This window comes from Condylura cristata, unplaced genomic scaffold (genome assembly GCF_000260355.1).
Source record: "Condylura cristata isolate star-nosed mole 26May11 unplaced genomic scaffold, ConCri1.0 scaffold00008, whole genome shotgun sequence".
In the NCBI taxonomy this organism is placed as follows: domain Eukaryota; kingdom Metazoa; phylum Chordata; class Mammalia; order Eulipotyphla; family Talpidae; genus Condylura; species Condylura cristata.
Genome location: NW_004567109.1, coordinates 7,926,164 through 7,947,022, shown reverse-complemented (window position 1 = coordinate 7,947,022; position 20,859 = coordinate 7,926,164). Strand labels below are relative to the sequence as shown.

General features: G+C 59.7%; 1 protein-coding gene across 4 annotated transcripts in view; it reads left to right on the top strand.

Moving 5' to 3' along the window:
* The window catches only part of CAPZB (capping protein (actin filament) muscle Z-line, beta), a 97,563-nt gene that overhangs the window by 62,179 nt on the left and 14,525 nt on the right, over positions 1–20,859 (top strand). For all 4 annotated transcript variants that reach the window (XM_004678559.1, XM_004678558.1, XM_012722433.1 and 1 more), the window contains exons 3-4: positions 3,755–3,876; positions 8,353–8,466. In XM_004678559.1, the coding sequence (XP_004678616.1) occupies positions 3,755–3,876; positions 8,353–8,466 (236 nt within the window). The remainder of the gene's footprint in view (positions 1–3,754; positions 3,877–8,352; positions 8,467–20,859) is intronic.

Here is a 20,859-nt window from a genome sequence, read left to right as displayed (position 1 = left end):
GGAGGCCACTCGGGCGGCGTTTGGAGTTGGCCGCGCCGCAGGTGCTGACGGTTCCGTCCTCTCCTCGCTGAGCGAGGGCTTCACCTGACGGCCTCTTGCCTGTGCTTTCAGCCCTGTTGTCCCCTCCCTGTTCATTGTGATCCCCTCTGCTGTCTGTCCGGTGGCTCCCGGTGGGCCAGGTGAGGGTCGTTGGAGGGCCTGGTGGTTCCTGTTTTTGGGGACACGTCCACAAAGCAGTTGGGGGCCGTGGCACAATGGATGGAGCCCGAGCCTCCAACCCGAGCAGCGGCAGGCGGGCGTCCTGGCCAGGGCAGCAGCATCTGCTGTTCTGAACACTTGGGGCTGGCCTTAAAGCCCTTAGCGGCCCGGGTTGGTCTGACACCCTCATTGTTTTACGCACATTCCTTACAAAGACTTATGCGGTTCATATGGGTGGTTTGGAGAGAAGCCGTCAACCCCTGGGGGTCGGCACACCCACGTGCCCCTCCCAGGGAGCAGAGCTGATGACACACACCTCTGTGAACCCTCGCTTTTATCTCAGCCTGTCCTTTTGTTTAAGTCACGGTGCAGACTCAGGATCCTGGAGACTTAGTGTGATTTCTTCCTCTGCTGTAAGCATCAGGCATGAGTGCAAGGGCTTGGGAGTAGGGTGGGGTAGCCTAGGGAGAGCGTTACTAGTGGGCTAGATTTGCAGGGCCACACTACTTCTACCTTGGGTCTAATATATGACCTCAGCTCACAAGGCTTATTAACACCCACTTCCGCAGAGGCCCACAAACATACATGAGCACCCAAAACGGTGTTTGGCACTGGGCTAGGTCTGGAGTCCCCTGTATGCTTCAGAGGTACAGAGTGTGAGTGGTAAAGGAGCAAAATTGAGTGGTGACAGTATTGGAACTACCGTCCCCACGGTGTTGGGGGTTCAGTTGACGTCATTGCTTCTGCAGGTGTCCAGAGACTTTGGCTCTTGATGAAGAAGCTGGAATCTGGGCTGGGCCCTGCAGGGTGATGGGGTTTACGAGAGCAGTAGGGATTTGCCAGGTTGAGTGAAGAGATGTGTGCCTCATGTGACCTTGAGGCACTTGTGCCAAAATAGTCATCACAGTTAAAATTTCACTGGCCAGTCCTGTATTTTCCAACAGTCCTCCATAGAGGGTTTTTTTTTTTTTTTTAAGTGTAAGTGCATGTGTGAATATGCACACTCAGGGACAGTGAGCAGGACAAGTGGGGTGGCTGAGAGGGCTCAGGCAGGAGTGGGAGGGTGGGCTGGGCAGGTGGGGCCAGGCCATGGCCAGCACAGCTGCCCCCCTCATTCTCAACAAAAGCCAGGTTGTTCTTCCAGAGCATTTTGCCTTGGAGCAAGAAAACTAGAGAACTGTGAAATACAATAATAGGGCCCAACGTGAGAGTTTATCCAGTAGGCAAAAGTTACACTTGCTAGGCTGAAGAGCCAGTCAGTCTCCTCACACCCTGGCGCTTCCCAGTGGGGCAGATCACATGCCATTCATGAATGCTGCTCGCTTCTCTGGGCTGGCCATGGTTTCTTGAGTAGGACACCAGTCAGTGCCTACATGGACTTTGAAAAGTTCAGGCACAGATCTGCAAGGACCCCCGCTGATGCCCGAGGGCTGCATGCTGCCCAGAGGCTGTTTGCACACACCCCCACCCCCCACACAAATGCCTGTGCAGTCCAGCACTCGGCTCCCAAAGGGGACAGTTCCCTCTGTTGCATGGCTGGGTGGGGTGGAGATCTGCGTCATTCAGAGGACTGGCTTCTCCGAGTCACACTGCAGTGAGATGAAGTCAGGGATGTTGCACCTGAGCCCGCCAGACAGCAGGTGGCACTGATACCCAGGAGGAGAGAGGTGTGGCAGTGTGGCGTGGCTAGCAGGCTGACATCCCCTCTGCTGGGCGCTGGGCTGAACACTGAGTGCATTGCCTCATGCGAACCCCAAGTCCCAGCGGGTTGGTCTGAATTATCTACCAAATCTGAGTGAAGTAAAATAACTGACTCGAGACCATCAGGCCATTTAGTAGTTGAGTCAGGAAGCCTCACTCCTCAAAGCCAATGCCTCGCTCTCTGAAAGATTCTCAAAGAGAACCCGCTGATCTTAACCTGCTAATCCAGGATAAATTGGACTGATAGTGCCAGGGCCTCCAGTTCATTAGAATGGGGTTCTTGGCAAAGGCCTGCAGACCAGGGCAGCCGCCAAGCAGCATAAACAGTGACCCTTGGGGGAGACGTGCTGGGTGCACACAGAGACGTTGGCATGTCACTGGTGGAATGGTCAGAATCTTCCCTGCCTCGGCCAGGGTTGTCATTCTGAGCGGGGTTGAAGCCGGGAAGGGGTTATTTGCCGCCAGAATGTGCCTTTCCCCCGCCAGCGGGGTCCTTCCTGCGGCTGGCTGTCAAACCAGAGTTGGCATGAAGAGGGGAGGTTTCTGCCTCTCCTGCTTCTGTGGGCTGTGGGCAACTTACTGACGCTGGACCATGGTTCTCTGATTTGTACAATAGGAGACTACCTGACCGCACCTGAGGATGCTGTGAGCGCCACGCCGCCAGTGCGCTGTGGGCCCAGGGCCCAGGGCAGACCTGGGAGCGGTGGGGGCGGGGTTACCACCTGGTGTGTCTGGGGGAGAAAGCCCACCGTGTGGCAGAAGCCAGAGCCGCTGCGAGCTGCAGGGCGGGTAGCGGCCCCACGTGAGCACAGCACCTTGCCGCCGAGTCCCGGGCCCCCAGGGGTCAGCGGCGGTGGAGGCCCACCAAGGCCACGGCCCCTGCTGTTGTGGCGAGGGCTTCCGGAGGGACCCAGCCCTGCTGTCACGCCAGCCCTGTGCTGAGCCGCTGCTCTGGGTGTCTCTGCCAGTGGCGCGGCTTTCCCATTTGGAAGCCTGTCTGGGGCCCTGGCAGCTGCTTGCCTGGGAACAAGATGGGCGAGAACCCCTTAACCCAGGCCAGCGAAATGAGGAAGTGAGCACACCAGACACAAGTGTGGCCGTGACTCACTACGGAGGAATTCACTTCAGAATCTAACGCCGTCCCTTCCTGGAATATCGCGGTGGATATTGAAGTTTGCGTTGGGAGGTGGCGTGGTGACTGGCAGGTCGGTGTCAGGTTCCACGTCATCTGCCCTGATCAGCCCTCCACCTCAGACTGCCGGGCTCTCCTTCCCGCAAGGCAGCTCCAGGTGTGCCCGCAGGGCCAGCCCACAGGAGGATGCTCTGCGGGGTGCCGGGGTGGAGTGGCCTTCGCCGCAGGTGAAGCTGACTGTGAGAGCGGCTGGTCCTGCTTGGCCAGGGGCCTGCAGAGTAGTGGAAACTCCACCCAGCGTGCGTGCTGGTGGGAGTTCTCGGCACAGATGGCTTCCTCCTTTCAGAATTCTCTGGGCTCCTGTGTGTTTAAAATGTTCACCTTCCTCTCAGGACCTAGCTTGTGCTTGGCGCACCAGAGACCTGTCCTGAGCGTGGGCACACTTAAATGCTCTAGACCACCCTGGTGACCAGGTCTTGAAGCCGCCCAGTTTTGGAGGCCAGGCTGCAGGGGGGCCACACTCCAGGGTAACTCGAGAGAGGTTTCTTTGTGGAGGGACACAGTCGCTGTTAGATGTACGAGGGCAGAGCACAGGCCCGCGGCTCTGGCAGGCACCGAGGCCAGGCGGATGTGCCAGCGTGGCGGGTGGCGGTTGTGGGGAGCCGGCCTGCATTGCATGTGCTGTTTTAACTCTGTGCTTGCCTTTTCCGTTTTTCCTGCCAGGTGCCCAGTCTGTGCGAAGATCTCCTGTCTTCTGTTGACCAGCCCCTGAAAATCGCCAGGGACAAGGTGGTGGGAAAGGATTACCTTTTGTGTGACTACAACAGAGATGGGGACTCCTATAGGTGAGCTCTGCCTCCAGGACACGGCGGGCATGCCGGGAGCACTGGGCCAGGCACCACCCTTACCTCCGGCCTTGGTGGCACGAGGATCTGACCGGGGGACAGACTGACACCCCACCAGCCGTCTGCTGGCCCACCTGCCCCTCCCTTCCTGTCAACCAGTGGCTGCTTGTGGAATGCCTCAAAAACCCTGAGCTGTTTCACTACAAGTTGTACTAAGTCCTGCAGGGGTGTGGTGAGATGTGCACATAATGGGATCTGGAAGGCAGGGAGGGCCTTGAGGACACGCGAGCGCAGCGCTGTCTAAAACCCCGCTCTTCTCGCTCGTCCCATCACCAGGCTGAGGGCCGTGAGCAGCTGGGTTGACATCGTCCCTGCCCTGGGTGAGCAGGAGACGCACCCAGCGACCCATTTCTGGTTGCTGTGATTCACACAGCCAGGGCCAGGCCTTGAAGCTTGGGGCTTGACGGCAGCATGGAAGAGACTGAGGTTGGTCGAGGAGGACTTCCAGAGGGAGGCTGCAGCTGGGTTCGGTTTTTAAGTCTTCAGCCGGCTTTCCTACTTAAAAATAGGGGTGCGCCTACACCAGTCTAGTCTGTCTGTGATGGATTGCCATTGTCAGTGCCCAGAGAATGGCAGTCTGCTGTCGGGTTATTCAGAGGCTAAACCTACACGGAACCAGGGCTAAGGCTTGAGTTTTCAACCCAGGGCTCTCTTCTGGAACGTGCTGTGAGCCTGAGTGGCAAAGTAGGAAAAATTACCTGGGACCAGCTAACATGGACTCCAAACCAGAACCGCCCACTGCAGTGCTGGGGCTTTTAGTTCACTGGTTTTCAGTTCTTGTGTAAAATGGGAATTTCAACGCTAAATAACACTATCGGTGCTGAGTGCCTCATTCTCTTAAGTATGCGCCATGTGCGCCAGGCTGTTCTTGCCGTGAGCCAGAGGGGCAGGGAGTCGGCACACGCGTGAACTGTGTAGTTTGTGGGTAAAGTGGGCATGCACACACCAGGCACAGGGGACTCAGCAGGTGGCAGGCAGGGCCCTTCCGTGGCAGCTTGTGAAATGAGACTTAGAGATGAGAAGGGAAGCACGGGGTGTGGAGGCCCTGGGTGGCCAGGCTGGAGCTCGGCAGGAAGCCAGGTGGGAGGAGGCCGTGAGGTCAGGGCGAGCTGGGAGATGAGGTCACAGGTGTGGCAGGGCGCGGGGACCAGGACTTAGCAGGGGCTGTTGGTGTGGGATGCGAGTTACTGAGCAGCTCAGAACTTGGTGTATATGGAGAGATATGCTCAGTACTCATCTTTTAAGACTGCTGTTTGTGTTTCACTTCACATGGAAGTGGATAGAGGCCGAATTTTGACCTGACTCAGAGGAGAAGTGAGACTCGGTGGGAGGTAGGTGGAGGCCGCAGGTGGTCAGGGTGTGGATGAAGCAGCAGGTGGGGCTGGCACTGCTGGTGTGAGCGTGTTTATCCCACAGAGAAGCTGCTGGGGGTTGCAGCTTTGGAATCAGCCTAAGCTGAGACACCCATTCAGCGGGCTGAAAGTTTTTTGAGATTCTCATTGGCTTGAGGGAGAGAGGGCACTCGTATGTGGGTATTGGAGTTCCAGGAGGTGGTCTGGGCGTCCACATGAGAGCCCCCGCTGGGCAGCCCCCAGGGCAGGCGGAAGGGCTCGGCGTGAGCCGGGCCCAGGCCAGGTGTAGGTCCAGGTCCAGGCTCTGTGAGAGTGGTGCTAGGTGGTCTGGCAAATGGGGGACCCATCTCCGAAGCACAACCTTCTCTAGGCTTGGGGTTTTATCTGAAGCGGCTTCTGGAAGAGGTTTCCTTGAGCTGAGCGTTGCTTAATTAACATACTCGTGATGGGTCTTTTTCCACCTGGAAACCCCGGCTTGTTGTGGAAGGCAGCTGTTCCCAGTAGTCTGTGGAAAGTTGGGAACATGGCCATATCCATGCCCAGGACTTGGTACTGACAGGCTCTCGGGGTCCCCCACCGGTCCTGCCAGAGCTCCCAAGGGGTCATCTCAGCCAAAGCGGAGCCCGGGGTGTCATGCCAAAGGGCATTCCTTTCCTTTTTTCCTTTCTCGATATAAAACTTCAAGGCCTTTTGATTTTTTCCACACATTTCCATCCTAACTGTTTGATCGTTCACTTAAATAAGATCCTTATGGTGTGGCTGTTGCCAGCAGCACTGTTTGAAACCTGTTAGCTGAAACAAAAAGCGTTCTCCGAGGGAAATGAAAGGCCTGACTTTTGAAATCTAAGCGTTCCTGTCCATCTGTCTTTTTTCAAATGGCCTCCATTTAAGCTCTTAAATGTGTTCTGAGTGCCCCTTCCACTAAGGATATTCTGGGTAATGTTATGATTTTCCCCCCAGCTACAATTACCCCGGCTCCGGGACTAACTAACGGCTTGAATGCCGCCGTCTGTGAGCCAGGAGCAGTGCGAGGCGCAGGCTTCTTGGAAGTTCAGGCCCCCAGTCTGCCAAGAGATGGGCTCTAGAGTCTGATCAGTCCCCCTTAAATGAAAGCCAGTTGGGGTGGGTCCTCCGGGCCCCAGGAAGGCGGTGGCCGTTCACTGTGCTGGGCGTGCTGAGGCGGGCAGCCCGCGGGGGTCTGGGCCTGGCTTCTGTAAATGGCGGTGCCAGCCTGTCTGTGTCTCTGACCGGGCGGGAGCCCAGTGGGCCTTCTTTAACCCTGTGTCCCTGGGCGGAACACGCTGAGCATTGCCCTGTCTGTCGGTGCGGAGGACACCAGCAGCCATCCCAGGCCGCCTCCCGCACACAACAGCGGGTGGGTTCTGGGGCGTGGGGCAGGGGGCGCGGCGCCCTCCCCAGGGAGGCGGGGGAGGCTGCTGCTGCTTCGTGGGCTGTGGAAGACGAATCGGTCTAGTGACGTCTTCATGAGCGTGTGGTTGAGAGCCAGGCACCACGTTAGTGCTGAGCAGATAATGCAGAACTAGCCAGAAGGGCTTAGGTGCCACCGTTGACTATTTAAATTTTAAGTTGGTTTAGGCGAAGTGAAGTTAAAAGTGCAGCCTCTGTTGCCCCAGCGCTCTGCAGCCACAGTGCTGGGGCTGCCGTGGGCCAGTGCGGGCCGCGAGCTTCCATCTGTGAGGGGCCCCGCCAGCAGTGCTGCTTCAGGGGTGAGCAAGACCTGCTACAAGGACAGAGTGGATGGGCTGTCCCGTGGTCAGACGAGGGAGGCCTCTGGGAGCAGGTGCGAAGGAACCCAGGCCGGCGTGAGCCCCGGCACCAGGCAGAGGGGCGGGGCCCTGGCAGGGCATGGCCAGAGCGCTGCGGTCACAGGCAGAGGGTGTTTTACACCGTTGGAAGTCTGCCAGCTGTGTGCCCGGGGTGGCGGAGGGGCGGCTGGAAAGAAGCGTCTCCAGAGTCCCCTTGCTTTGAGGTCGTCCTGTCAGGCTTTCTGCTGCCTGGGGTCCTTTAGGGAAAGGTGGGGCCTCTGGCCAAGGGGTCTCGAGGTGAGGTCACCCAGCTCACTTGCCTTGGTTTGTTGACATCGGTGCCCTGAATCAGTTACCAGGAAGACAGATGCTTGAGCTCAGAATTAATAAAAACTGGGGGTGGGGAGCTGGAATTAGCCTTTTCCCTTAACGTCAGCCCCAAAACAAAGGTTCTCTGAGGCCTTGGGATGTGGGGGTTGTCAGTGGGGGCGTGGGTGTCTGCCAGGGCACAGGAGGTGTTTGTGCAGGGGTGTGAGTGACCGAGGGCTTCCTCCCTGCTCCGTATTTTCTGCTCCTTTTCAGTTCCTTTAACCTTTTAAATTCTTTTTCATCCCCTGAGCCTGCAGCTCTCTGAACTCCACCTGCGGAATTAATGAGTACTTATTGCCTCCATAACCCCTTTCTAGAGCTCCCCGTGGTTAAATGTTTTCCTGATGTGGCAAGACAGTTTAAGAAACCAGCAAGCCTTTGGGGAAAGCCAGGCTGGTCCTCGTGCCACGCCGCCACGGTGCGCGCCCCGGACCTGGGGGCCCCTGTGCCTGGACACTGCTGGCTCCATCGTCTCGCGTGCGGTCTCCGCGGCCGAGTCTCCTGCTGGCTTCCATGCAGGCGCCTCTCTTCGCAGTCCTTCGCAGTGAGGTCTTTAGGAGAAGTCTGCCCAGAGCCGCCTGCGGGCAAGGAGCAGCGTGTTTGGACACCGACGTGTGCCAGGCTGCGGCCTCACCCCTGTGCTTCTCCCTTTCCGCTGCTCACAGCAGCCTTGCGGTGGCACATGGCAGCCTCGTTTGACACGAGGGGAGGGGGGCTGGGGACAGCAGACCCTTGCCGGGGTGCGTGGCTGGCGGGGCGGCCGCCCGCTCCCGAGCCCTTGCTCTGCAGACCGCGGGGCTGTCTGCGGGACCTGGGAAGAGGGCTGCTGTGCGCGTGGGTTTCCTCTCAGGTCGCCACGAGCTGGACTGCGGCTCAGCCCACGGGCCCTGTCTCCCGGGATGGCTCATGTTCTCTCCTCCTGCCCCCAGATCACCGTGGAGTAACAAGTATGACCCTCCCTTGGAAGATGGGGCCATGCCGTCTGCTCGGCTGAGGAAGCTGGAGGTGGAAGCCAACAACGCCTTTGACCAGTACCGAGACCTGTGAGTGCCCCCCCCCCCGCCCTCTACGCCCCGGGGAGCCGCTCAGTAACCCTGAATGAGAGCAGACCAGCCTCGCTGTCTCCGGCTCTTCTGGACCCATGGCCTGGTGGGCCAGGGCGGGGTGGCTTGCCCGCCGCCCTGCCGGCCTGTCCTCTGGCCCTCCTGTATGATGGCTGTTTTAGTCCCCACTTTTCAGGTGGGAAAGTTCAAGCTCAGAAACTCTGTGTCTGTCCGAGGCAGGAGGCTGAACCAGGCCGCCTCCCTCCCCGCCTCCCTTGTGCTTGTGACTCGGTTCTCAGCTGACCTCAGGGTGCCGCCCCCCCATCAGCCTGGGTGGGTCGTGGGCGCCCCTGCTGGGGGTAGGGGGAGCCCCTCTTGGAGCTCACGTCCTGCTGACGTGGGGTCTGTGGGGATGGGGACCGCCTGGAGCTGGGCTCTGCGCTGCCCGCCGCGAGCCCCTCTCTCCTTCACGCTCCTTCCCACCCTGCCGCCCCCTCCCAGCCTGGCAGGAGAGGGCTCCGGGGCCGTCCGCTCAGGGTTTATTTTAATCAACAGAATCTCATCTTACATTAAAGTCTGGTTCCTGAAATACAGCAAAGCTATAAAATACGCAGTTCTCTCTAAGCACAAATGCAGTCACCTGGGAGGGGCGGCACGCTCTTCTGTAAGGGGCCAGCCGGTGAGCCTCTCTAGCCCTGTTGCTTTTTTCTTTTTCTTTTTTTTTATATTATCACTCTTTGAAGGTATCAAAAAAAAAAAAAGAAAGAAAAAACACCCTTTGAAAGCATTTGAGGTGGGTGGGGTTTAGCCTTCATCTGTAGTTTGCAAGAAACTGAAAGTAGAGAAAATCTTTGAACATCTGAAGCCGTTGTCCGAATCCCAGGCCTCCGCTCTGTGGGCAGTGGGGACACGTTAAATTAAGGGACTTCAGGGGGACATATTCTCTTGGAAGCCGTTTGGGGTGGGGGTGGGGAAGCGGCTCTTGTGGCTGTGAGACGTGACAGAAACCACACAGTACCTAAGTGGGGGGGGTGGCGCCTGTCCCCCCACGCCCTGCTTATCACCCTCCCAAGGGGCCTGTGGCCAGTGTGTCCTCACAGGTCAGCGCTTCACGTTCTCGTTCTCCCTTATGAGATGTCGGGGCCCGGGGCTCCTCTTGTGGGTGGGGAGCAGGGCACGCTGCTGGACGCAGGGGCTGGAGTTGGGATCGGCCCACGTTTGCTTCCAGCGTCTAATGTGTGGGTCCGCCCCAGACCTCTGCCCTGCTGTGAGGAGCCCCGTGCGGGGCGCCTCCAGGGGTTAGCGGCTGGAACAGCCAGTGCTGAGGTGCGTCCCCTCAGCCTGACGCTGCAGTCTCCCGAGACACCCTTGCTGGGCAGCACTTCTGCTCGCCGGCCACTTTTTGTGGGTGCCAGGCCCCTTCTGAGGAAGCCAGGATGGCACTGCTGCCCACGCCCAAGTGTGGGGCTGAACTGAACCTCCCAAACCTAGGTGCCGGCAGCGAGGCTCCCGCAGCCTCGTGCTGCCTCAGTGTGGGTGAGGGCGGGAGCCTGTGGCCCTGCTGTGGGCAGTGCACCGCATTCCGTGTGGCCACGGCCACCCCAGGGTGGCCTGCCCAGTGTAGTCATTGGGCTGAGGCGCCCTCTGTCCTGAGACCCAGGAGGACCGTTTGTCCAGCTGGACCACACACGATGAGCCAACCCATCTCTGTTTGGGAATGTGTGGAACCAAATCTCCTTTTTCTTTATTTAAAAACTTGTGTACAGTGCTCCACTCCAGCAGACCCCAGGAGCTGCCGGTGGACGGTGGGCGTCGGCCGGCTCCGCCTTGCCTGTCCGACACCTGGGTTTTCTAGGGACCGGCTGCTGTGTGGGCTGCCAGGGCAGCTTCCATGCCTTCTGTTCACCCCAGACCCCCGACTCGCCCCCCTGGAGGGAGTCCCGGAGACCTCACAGGGGTGGTCCGCTTTTCTTCCTCACGCTGGGGCCTCTCACAGATGCACCTCCTGGAGAAGCCAGAAAGGAAAGGTGGTAGCTGAAGACACCACCGTCTGAGCAGGCCTTTCCAGGCCTGCACCCCGCCCCACCCCCTGCCAGCCCTGTCTTTCATTCCTGGCAACTCTGATGTTTCTGAAGTTGGGTCCCGAGCAAGCACAGCTCGGACTGGGTTTGGCTTGTGCTAAGGCCCCTTGGCTCTTCACCCCCGCAGAGGGGCCGGGCTGCAGCTGTCGGGCTCAGAGCCCTCTTGGTGGGAGAACTCTGTGAGGGGTGTTCAGGGATTTTCTGGATCCCAACCACCAGCAGGAAGGACCCTGACTCTGTACTGGAAAGACTGTTGCACTCCGGTGCTGGAGAGTTGGCCAGAAACAAAACAGTGACACCGGGGTGGGTGCTCTTTTCCTGCCAGCCCCAGTGACGGCTGAGGCTGAAGCTGCCGCCCAGCAAGCAGGCAGGCCTGCTCCTTCCAGCACCACGGTGCCCGGTGCCCTTGCACGGTGAGAGCCGCTTCCTGGCGCCCCTCCCTGGTTACCCTTGTCCCTCCCCCTCGATGTTCTCCTTCCAAAGAAGCAGGGGGAAGCACCAGCCCAGCAGGCTGCAGCGGATGCTGGGTGGCTTCCAGTGGAAACCTGATCCAAACCAGGCCCCCAGAGCCACCAGGCCTTTCCAGAGTTGGAGAACACCATGTCCCTGGAGGCTTCTCTCTGCCACAAGAGATAACATCTCCCTCGGCATCCTGAGGGAAGCTTGGGATTCTACCCCTGGCTTTGGGCTTTGATCCCTGGTCTGCAGAGGCTTTGACTTGCAGGGAATTAGAATAATCATCAGCACATGGATTTGGTTTGGTGAGAGCACGGGAGCTGGGGCCGACAGGCCCACCACCCCACATTCTCCATCTCTGCGGTCGGCAGTGGGCATCGCCTGGGGAGAGGAGTCCCCGCTCAGCTCCCTGTTCCCACCCCTCCGCCCACTTCTTTTAAAATTCACCCCAGAGAGCTGGGGTGTAAGCCAGAGGTACAGTTGAGAGGATTCACCAGAGATAGAGTGGGGAGCAGAACAGGCAGACTGACGAAGTCCACTGCTGAGGGGAGCAGTGGGGAGACATAGCCTGCCAGGCCATGGGGGTCAGCTCCCTGGCCGGGGATCGAACTCAAGCTGAACCAGGTGCTTCGCAGTCCTGCGCTTTAACCCATTGTGCCACCAGGGAGGGCCCTCCTCTCCCATTTTTGGTGACCTTTTTTGCATCATTAGTGGCAGGAGATCTTGGATGCACCGCTCCCCCAAAAGAATGGACTGCCAAGCCGCTGTTGCTGGCACAATCCAGACAACCCTGCTTTTTAGGTTAAAATAACGAGTTTGCAGAGCATGTTTAGGGGGGCTGGCCTGTTTGGGTGGCGGGGTGGGGCTGGGTGGGGTCAGCTGCATCTTCACTTTCCCACTTCCCTTCTCGGGCCTTCCCAGCCTGGCTGCCAGCACGCCACTTAGCCCGGCCCCGAGTTGGTTTCTGCTTCCCTGGGCGTGGGGTTTGGCAGCAGACAGGGCCAGCTCTGGGGCTGGCTCGCAGGCCACTTTGCAGCCTTTGTCGGCCGAGCCGCTGCTTTTTTGTAGGCCCTAGTTGAGGACAGCCAGTCAGTCACAAAACCTCACGCCTCCACCTCCCTTTCTCCGGGAGACCTTCTGGGGCTCCTTGGGCGTGGAATGGGTTCTGGCAGCTGCAGAGAAACATCCTCCTTGAGGCGGGGGCTCCGGTTGGCTGCCTTGAGTCCCAAGGCCAGCGCCTCGACTCCCGAGGTCCGCAGAGAAGCGAGGCCGCTCCGCTCTGGCCTTGCCCTGGGTCTCGCACGCCACTGAGGGCCCCGGGCCCCGCGCCAGGCGCGCTCGCTGGCGCGGCTCTAGGGGGTGATTGCTCCCAGCTGTGCCGACGCCCTGGCCGCGCTCTGCGCTGCTCGCCCCGGGCTGCGGCAGATAATACCTTCAAACATGCGGTTGTAATTTATTGGCCTTATAAGTTAATTTTAGTGGGTGTGCAGTGGATGGAAATCAAAGCTTAATGAAGGCCAGAGTCTGGGGGCGAGGAGCAGGGTGGGAAAGCGTTCTGTGTTCTTCCTTGCTTCGGGTCTGAGATAATCTTCAAACGCTTTAATTAGCTTTTCTAATCAGCCCTTTTTGTCTGGAAAAAGTTTACAGAGTGAATGAGGTGGCGTCCCTGCAGGGACAGGGGCACCTGGCCCTGCCCACCCCCTCTGCCTCCCCCCGGGGCCGTGTCAGGTGTGGCTGGCCCTGCTCCTTCACTCCACTCTCCATCTGCCAGAGACGTTTGAGCAACATGAGCTTGGGGGGGGATGAGGCGGCCATGTTTGTGCATGAAAAAAAGGTGTTGCCTTGTTTCCTGGGTCCTGGAACCTCTGTGTTCCCGCCGCCTTCCCAGACCTGGGCGCAGGGGTCTCCCCTTACCATGGACGGTAGCTGGAGTCTGGGGGAGTGTTAAGTGTTTCAGCCCAGGTGGTGACGACGAGGCAGTGGGAGAGCTGGTGGGGTGGGAGCAGCAGCACAGAGAGGGGAAACTGTAGGTGGGTGGGGCACCCAGACAGCAGGCGAGACCCCGCCAGCGCAGTCTCTGGCCCCAAGGAGGCTGCTCCAGGCTGGACTGTGGATCGGATAGTTGGGCCCATAGGAGGCCTGGACTTGTGTGAGGAAAATGGAGGCGCCCTGGCTTTCTGCCTCCCACTATGGGCCTCCGTGGCCGCCACCTGCGGCCTTGCTTTCCTCCAGGTTTCACTGCCCGCGCATGGTACGTGTTACTGCAGACGCTCTGAGGAGCATGAGCGTGGGGTGCACGCACCTGTGGGTCCTGGGCAGGTCAGGGAGATGGGAGATCCGAGGAGGGAAGCCAGAGAGCGAGCGAGGGGGTACCACCATGAGCCTGCCCTCTCGACGCTTGCCCACCTTGCCATGTCCACTCGGAACTGTCAGCTGCCAGTGCCGCTGGCAGTCTGGTCTCCTTGGTCATCCATGGGGGGGCCACTTCTGTGTGCTTCTGGTGGGTTTGGGGGGCTGGGGCGAGGTTTGGGCGCTGACATCAGCGTGTCAGCCCATGCCGAAACCTAGAGCAAATCTGTCTCGAGGTGGAGTGAAGTCGCTCCCACCCGGGTGACGGAAGAGAAGGTGCATCCGCGTATTCGGCAGGGTTGCTGAGACCCCCCCACCCTCGGGAGGCTCACTGCGCACGTGGCTGAGGAGGTGCACACGGCAGGGAACGGCGGCTCAGCACTCACGGAGCTGGCGCCGAGCCGTGCGGGCCGAGACCAGGCGCCGGGGCAGGAGGCGCGCGGGCTGGCGTCGGGAGGGCTGCTGGGAAGGGCCTGTGCCCGCAGGTCTAAGACTGCGGCGGGAAGCGGGCCCATGCACACATGTGGGAGCTTGGATTTCGGGAGGCTCCCGCCACCCTGTTAGACGATTTAGGGCGCACGGACCGCGCGAATGCTGCAGTGATTGTGCTTCACGCCTCCTTTGCGCCTGGAGTTTGGGGCAGAGAGGGAACTCTACCCCTTCTGGCTCCATGGGGTAGCTCCTGACGGGGACCCCTGACTTGACGCTGAGTCCTGTGAGTCTTAGCACACTGTAACCCCTCGGGTGATGTAAGGGAGCCCAGTCCTCGGCTGGGGTGGGTGGAGAGGCAGTTGAGGCAGCGCACTGGGCAGCAGGCGTAGCTTGGACAAGGACCAGGCTGGCGTGGTCAGTGAGTGAAGCCCAGGAGGGTATGTGGGAGGGACGGACACAGGCTGCGAGGATCGGCCCGTGCTTTGGGAAGGTTCTGGATGGCTCCTGCACAAGGAGCTGTCTGATGCACCTCCTGAGAAAGTCCTCCATGAGCAGTTTGGAGGCTGGGTGGAGGCTGCGGGAGTTGAGAGACCCTAACCCAGACTTCCCAGGCTCAGGCTGAGGGAGGTCTGCAGTTTGGGGTTACCCAGAGCTTCCCACCACCAGAAACCCCAGGCCACGTCCCTTTGATCTCTGGACTCACCCCTCTGAGTACTGGGTAACGGGAAGATTGTTAGAGATGCTCAGGAGCTGGATGAGACCTGGCCCAGGGCATGTGGCCCTCGCCTACTGTCCCTTCAGCTAGCTGGACGGCCACAAGCCCAGCGGCATAGGGCCGCGCCTCGTCATGAAGGCTGAGACAGGCTGCCTGCTGCCTATCCTGTGCCCCAGGGGCCCCAGGTAAACATGGCTGCAGCTCGTCGGCGCCTGTTAGTGCCTGGGTCCGCGCACACGTCGCTGTGTCTGCAGCTGCTTGCGGAGGCCGCTGAGACCGCCCGGCCCAGCTCGCTGCAGCCTGCCCTGGTGCGAGAGTGCCGTGGGCGGTTCACGGTTGACGCAGCCCAACTCCCTGAGACCCCTGCTCAGCAGGGGTGTACCCGCCAGTTTCGAGAGTCCCTGAAGAGCGGTCCGGGCCGGTGTCTGGCGCCGCCACCCCAGAGGACACCGCGGGTCTGGTGTCCGGCGCCCAAGGCCGCAGCACAAGAGTTGGCGCCCTGCCGAAGCCAGGAGTGCGGGAGGCCCGGCGCTTTGGAGACCGGCTGCCGAGCCAGCGTCAGGGACCTCGACACCTCCAGAGCGCCCGGCTTCCTCTAACCACGCGGCTCGAGTCTCGCTTTGGGTTATGCTGGCCACGTGTTGGGGTGAAGCCCTTCTGAGTGCGGGCTCGGCTTCCCCCCGTGCCCTGGACACGCTGTGCTCCTGGCCGAACTGCCTCACGGGCTCCGAGCACACCCTTCATGTCCGGGAGCTGCGCTGTGGACGGTTCGGGATGTTGGCCGGTGGCGCCGCTGCCTGGGAGACGGTGCATGCACCCTCTTCCTGGGACTCCGGCAGAAGAGGGCCTGGGTGCCTGGCCACGGAGTGACCCCTGCATTCCTTCCTTTCTCCTCCACCCTGTGGCCGCACCGTGGACTCTGGTGAGGCCCACGTGGGCCTGATGTCCCCAAACCCAGACCCAGGACTCAGCCCTGCCAGCACCCAGCCCACCCTTGCCCTCCTCAGCTGTGTGGCTAAGGGCGCTGCCTCCCAGCTTTGATTTTCTCGAACAATGTGTTCAAAGCCGCTGACACAAGAGTGGAGTCTCGGCAGTGGCAGCTCTTGAATTTGTGGCTCTGCAGGTCCCGAAGGCGTCGCCCTTCACCATTCCCCTCGGGGGTGGAGCAGGCCAGCGGTGTTCACACACAGTCGACGACGCGGAAGGCAGCCTGGGGCTGCTGGGTGCCGGCCGTGTGGCCAGTCCCAGGGCCAGCTTGGTGGCGCCATTGTTTCCAGAGGCCTCATTATTTTTCTTCAAGCAAAAAAAATAAATAAGAGCCTTGTAAAGAGGCTGCAGGAGGCAGCAGCCGCCGTCCAGATGTGCCTCGAAGCGCGGCTGGCAGTGAAGCCTCAGGTGCCTGAGTCCTCTGGTGTGTTTGCTCAGGGGATCGTTGCACCTGCGTGTGCGGGGAGGAATTTCCGCAGAAACCTGTTCCGTGTCTGCAGGCGGACTCGGGTGTGTTCTAAACCGTGGCGAAACGGCCAGTCTCGGCTCAAATGAGGTGGTCGGGTCCGGGCGCAGACATGGCCACCCAGGGCAGCACCTCCTGTGGGGGCGGGCGCACCCGAGCTTCGCAGGAGGGTGGGAAGGCGCCTGCTCTGTGCCACCACGGCCGCCTTGGCCTCCAGATGGCCCCAGATGGCCCCACACAGGAGCCTGACCCCGAGGGAGGCTGCTCCAGTTAGGCTGTGGCAGTCCGGGAGCCCCAGAAGCTGGGGCCCTGGGCAGCACCCCCTCCTCGTGTTGGACAGGGGCCTGTGCCCTTGGCTTCCCAGCGCTGGCTAGTCGGGAGCCGATAACTGACCGGTGACCGAGGAATGTGTCTGCACAGAAGGGAGGAGCTGGTCTTGGTGCCACTTCAAGCTGGAGACTGGTTTCTTCCTTGGAGTGGAATTGAACTGGTCCACTGTGGGCAGCTTTTTCTGCTTCAAGGGTGTTACAGGGGATCAGAAGAGCGAACCACTGCTGAATGGGGCGGTGGGGGGCCTGGAGGCGATGTGCCCGGGCCCGCGTTTCTTGGCTGGAGGCACAGCGTCAGCCCGGAGTGGGGGTCTGCCTCCGCTTTTACTCCACCTGCGTCTCGTCCCGTGTGGGGCGTCTGCTGAACGTGGGCCTGGACGACAGCCTTGCTGTCGCTGTGACCACTTGTTGGCTGCAGTAGAGACTGTCCTTATCACCACGTGTTCCTGCGGCTACTACTTGATGGGTCTCTGAAACAGAACTGACGAAGCTGACGGGAAGGTGGGAGGGGGCCCCGTGGAATCCCGGCTTTGGGCCATTCGGGGGCCTGTGTTCTAGCTTACCACTGGAATGTACATTCTGCTTGTTTTAATTGCATTGATGTTTACAGGTTTTTCAGTCTGAACGCTGACCTGGCTTAGGCCCACCACCTCGCACGCACCCCCGCCCTTCATCCGCCCACCGGTCCAGTCGAGGCCATGGCCGCTCCTGGCTCAGTTCTGTCCCCCGACTGCAGGTGGACAGGCCCCCCCACTCCAGCCTGCGGCGCTCTTTCCAGAGTGTCTTGGAATGTCGTGGTTTGGAGGGCTGCTCCACCCGGTTTGCACTCAGCTCTGTGCACGTGGGGGTCCTGCCCTGCTCTCAGGCGGCCGGAGCAGAGGCCCGAGCTGCGTGGCGGCAGCGTGGCCAGGCCTGCGAAGCGCACAGCAGGCTGGAGTGGTGCTCCGGGCCTGTGAGGCTCCGTTTTCAGAGTTAAGGTTTAGGCGGCAATTTGATGACAACACATCAGGAAAACGATTTCGTTTGTGACCTCCGCTGGCTCAACAGATGTCAGTGTGTGAGTCCTGGCGGCCAGGTGCGAATTCATCTGTGTCCTCAGGGAGAAGTAGCCCCTGCCCAGAGGTGGCCGTTGCTGGCCCTGCCGAGATCTGGCTGAGGAGCACCCTGGCCCTGCGGGTGAGTGCCCTGTGCACACTTGAGCCCATGTCCTGTGGGGAGACCGACAGCAGGGCAGGAAAGAGACGTCTGGCTTGGTGTGCACCACAGTCAGGTCTTGAGAAGGGCGATGTGAGGAGGTGTCTATTCTTGTTTGCTGTGGCCCCAGAAAGTGGTCAAGGGAGAACTCGGTGTCATTCAGAACAGAGCTCCCTGGCGGGACGGTGGCAGGCTCTGTCAGTGGGCAGCACGAGCAGTGGGCAGACCTGGCGACGGCCCTCGAGTCCTGGCACGTTGGAGCCTCCGACCGGCTCCTGTCTGAGGACTGGGAAGGCCATCCTGACACCACGTTAGGGCCAGATAAACACTGCTTGGCTTTAATGACACCAGCCATAGCAGCAGGCCGCCTCCTGCCCTGGGTCTCGGGGCTGAGCTGGCAACAGCCCGTGCATCGCCCTTGTCGGGCCTCAGACAGCCGTTGGGCTCACCAGTAGGGATTTCTGCGGCCAGAGATCCAAGGCCACTCAGGCCTCCCGGCCCGGCCCTGGAAAGTTTGGCCCTGGAGGCGGCCTGGCCACAGTTCTGTGGAGCTCATGAAAGTTACCTCATTACCTGTGGGGCCTCTGTGCAAGAGCCCCAAGCCCAGCGGGGCTCCCAGGGGCAACTGAGGGGGAGGGATGAAGGCCAACTTCAAATCCTTTCAGTCCTGTCTTCCCTGTCGTGTTCGCAGCCCAGAGTTGGCGGGAATTGGGTAATTCCTCTTCACGCCCTAACTCCCAAAACAGCGTTTCCATTCCAGCTCCCGGGGCTGCCTGGGCTGCAGGCAGGCCGCAGGGCCTCAGGAGCAAGATGCTTCCTTTTGTGCAGTGTGTCGTTTTTGAGTGTGAATTGTTTATTTTCTCTTTCCTCCTTCCCCTGGAAGTCCTGTGGTTGGAGAGTTGCGGCTTTAGACTGTTGTCCATGGCTATGGCACAATACAAGTGCAGAGTGGTCTCTGCACACAACTCTGAAGAAGAGAGTCACTGACATGCCAGGCTTTTTTCTTTTTTAAAGACTTATGTGTAGAAGAGATGGGGCTTGGCCAGCGTGTGGGGGGTGACAGGCTCACCAGAGACAGAGTGAGGAGCAGAACAGGCAGATGGATTAATATTACACTGCTGAGGGGAGCAGCGGCGAGACAGGAGAGGGCTGCTGTGCCCTGGCCGGGGATTGGACTCAGGCTGTAGCAGTGATGGCACCGAGACTTGACCCAACTTTGGGGTCTGATGAGAACAAATAAACTCGACCAGATGCTCAACTGCAGTTGACAGTTGGCAGACGATTGCCAGCCCAGCCGAGGGCCCAGCCTGCGGCTCACCCAGTGCAGAGGTGTGCTCTGCTCCCCTGCTCTTTGGGAGTCTGTGAAATCTGTCTTCCTGTTGTACCGACACGCTGTTGTCAAGTGGCAGGACTTACAGAATCGTAAGTCCTTGCTGTCTGAATTCTCTGCTGTCTGTTTGTCCCGGACAGTTTGGCGTTGCTGGGAACATCTTAGAAGCCATGTGGCCTTGGGCCTGGTGGCCCTCGGTGAGCACCAGCACAGGCCTTTGCGCTGGTCATCCCTGGGCTCCTGGTGGTCTGTCCACCTTCCTGCCGTTCTGGAGCTTCCAGAGCCTGTCTGCTCCGTGCCGCCGCATGGACACTGGTCGCTGCCAGCCGGCACACACCTGTTCTCGGGGTTGTTGATTCCAGGCTAAGGAAAGCCTCTGCTTTCTTCTGTGGGGCTCCAGGATGCCCGCCTGGCCAGGGGCCCCACTGGAGGTGCTCTGGGCCTTCTCTGGAGCCCAGGTCCGCTGAGCCGTGACTGGTACCGGGCTCCCTCCTCCCTGGAGAGCCTGGGGCTGGGAAACCAGAGCGCAGGGCAGGGCGGGCTTAGTCCCGCGTTGCTGCCTGAGCGTTTGATCCTGCAGCCACGCTGACGTGCCAGCCGGAGCGTGGAGCTGGCGGTGGGAGAGCCGCCTTACTGAAATAGCGTGTTCGCATTTAAACAATATTAATACAATTTGACTCATTAAATATACAAAGGCCAGTCGGAGTGCTTCCATGTGTGCGCGCTCGGTCTGGCAGCGGCTCCTCAGACGGCTTTATGTGGTTTCAGACAACATTTTAGCACATTCTTAAAATACCCACAAAAGCCTTTATGTAAAAACTCATAAATGTAAACCACATAAAAATTATTTTTTTCCTGTTTCATGTCATTATGATCAAAGTACAGTAGGTAAGAATACATTTTCAAGAATGTGTTGAGGTCTCTTTTTTTTTTTAAAGATTTATTTATTCATACAGAACTGGGGTACAGGCCAGAGATGCGGAGGGTGAGAGGCTTCACCAGAGACAGAGTGGGGAGCAGAACAGGCAGATCGACGAAGTACACTGCTGAGGGGAGCAGCGGGCGGGTCAGGAGCGGTCTGCCGGGCCATGTGGTCACCTCCGGGGCAGGCGGGAATCGAACTCGTGCGGAAGTGGCGTAAGCTTCTTAGTGCTGGGCTTTAACCCGCTGCACCACCAGGGAGGGCCGAGGTCCCTCTTTAATGAACATTTCATGCACGGCGCAAAGCCATAAACCATGTAACGGTGGGAGGGGGCACGGACCGGGTGCCCCCCGGTCCCCTTGCCGCTGGCTGGGCATGCGAGCCCTGAGGCACCTGCTGGGGAGGCGGGGTGCGGTGGTTCTGGAGTGGCCCTCTGGTCGCTCGGCCTGTCCCCTCGGAGCACCAGGCTGAGATCTGGGCCCTCGGGCTCTGCGGTCCTTCGCGGTGACTGGAATGCAAGCCCCTTTCTGCCACCGTGGTGGTGCCGGGGCCCCGTGGAGGACCAAGGTTCAGCGCCTCTGCCTCACCTGCGGGCAGAGGGCGCAGACTGGCGAGACCAGCGGCGTGGTCTCCGACTGCGTGGCCCTTGTTTTCTTCAGCAGAATGCAAACCAACTGAGTCGGGATGTTCTCCAGGGAAACGCTGCCCAGCCTTTAAGCACAGTGGCGGCCACGGCCCCTTGAAAAGGTGCAGGCGGGTCTGTGCCACGTGGAAGGGCCGAGCTCGGTGGGCCCCAGTGCTGTGTTTATGGTTCTATGAAAAGTATGCATCTGGACAGAGACTGAAGGGAAAAGTCAGGGTTATGGGACAAGCTGATTTATGGTATTGTGGGCTAATTTTAAAATTTCCCCTTTTTATAACATCCTTGCAATAAATCTTTTAATTTTGGAGGAAAGAGCAGTAACCCCCATGAAAGTCAGAATTGAGATGGCATTTTTACCTCATTTGTGTCCAGCATTTTAAACCATTGGGCCTGGCCAGTGTGGCCCACGAGGGAGAAGCTGCCCAGAGCGGGAGCCAGGCCACAGGAGTGGGACAGCTTTAATGACACCAGCCATAGCAGCAGGCCGCC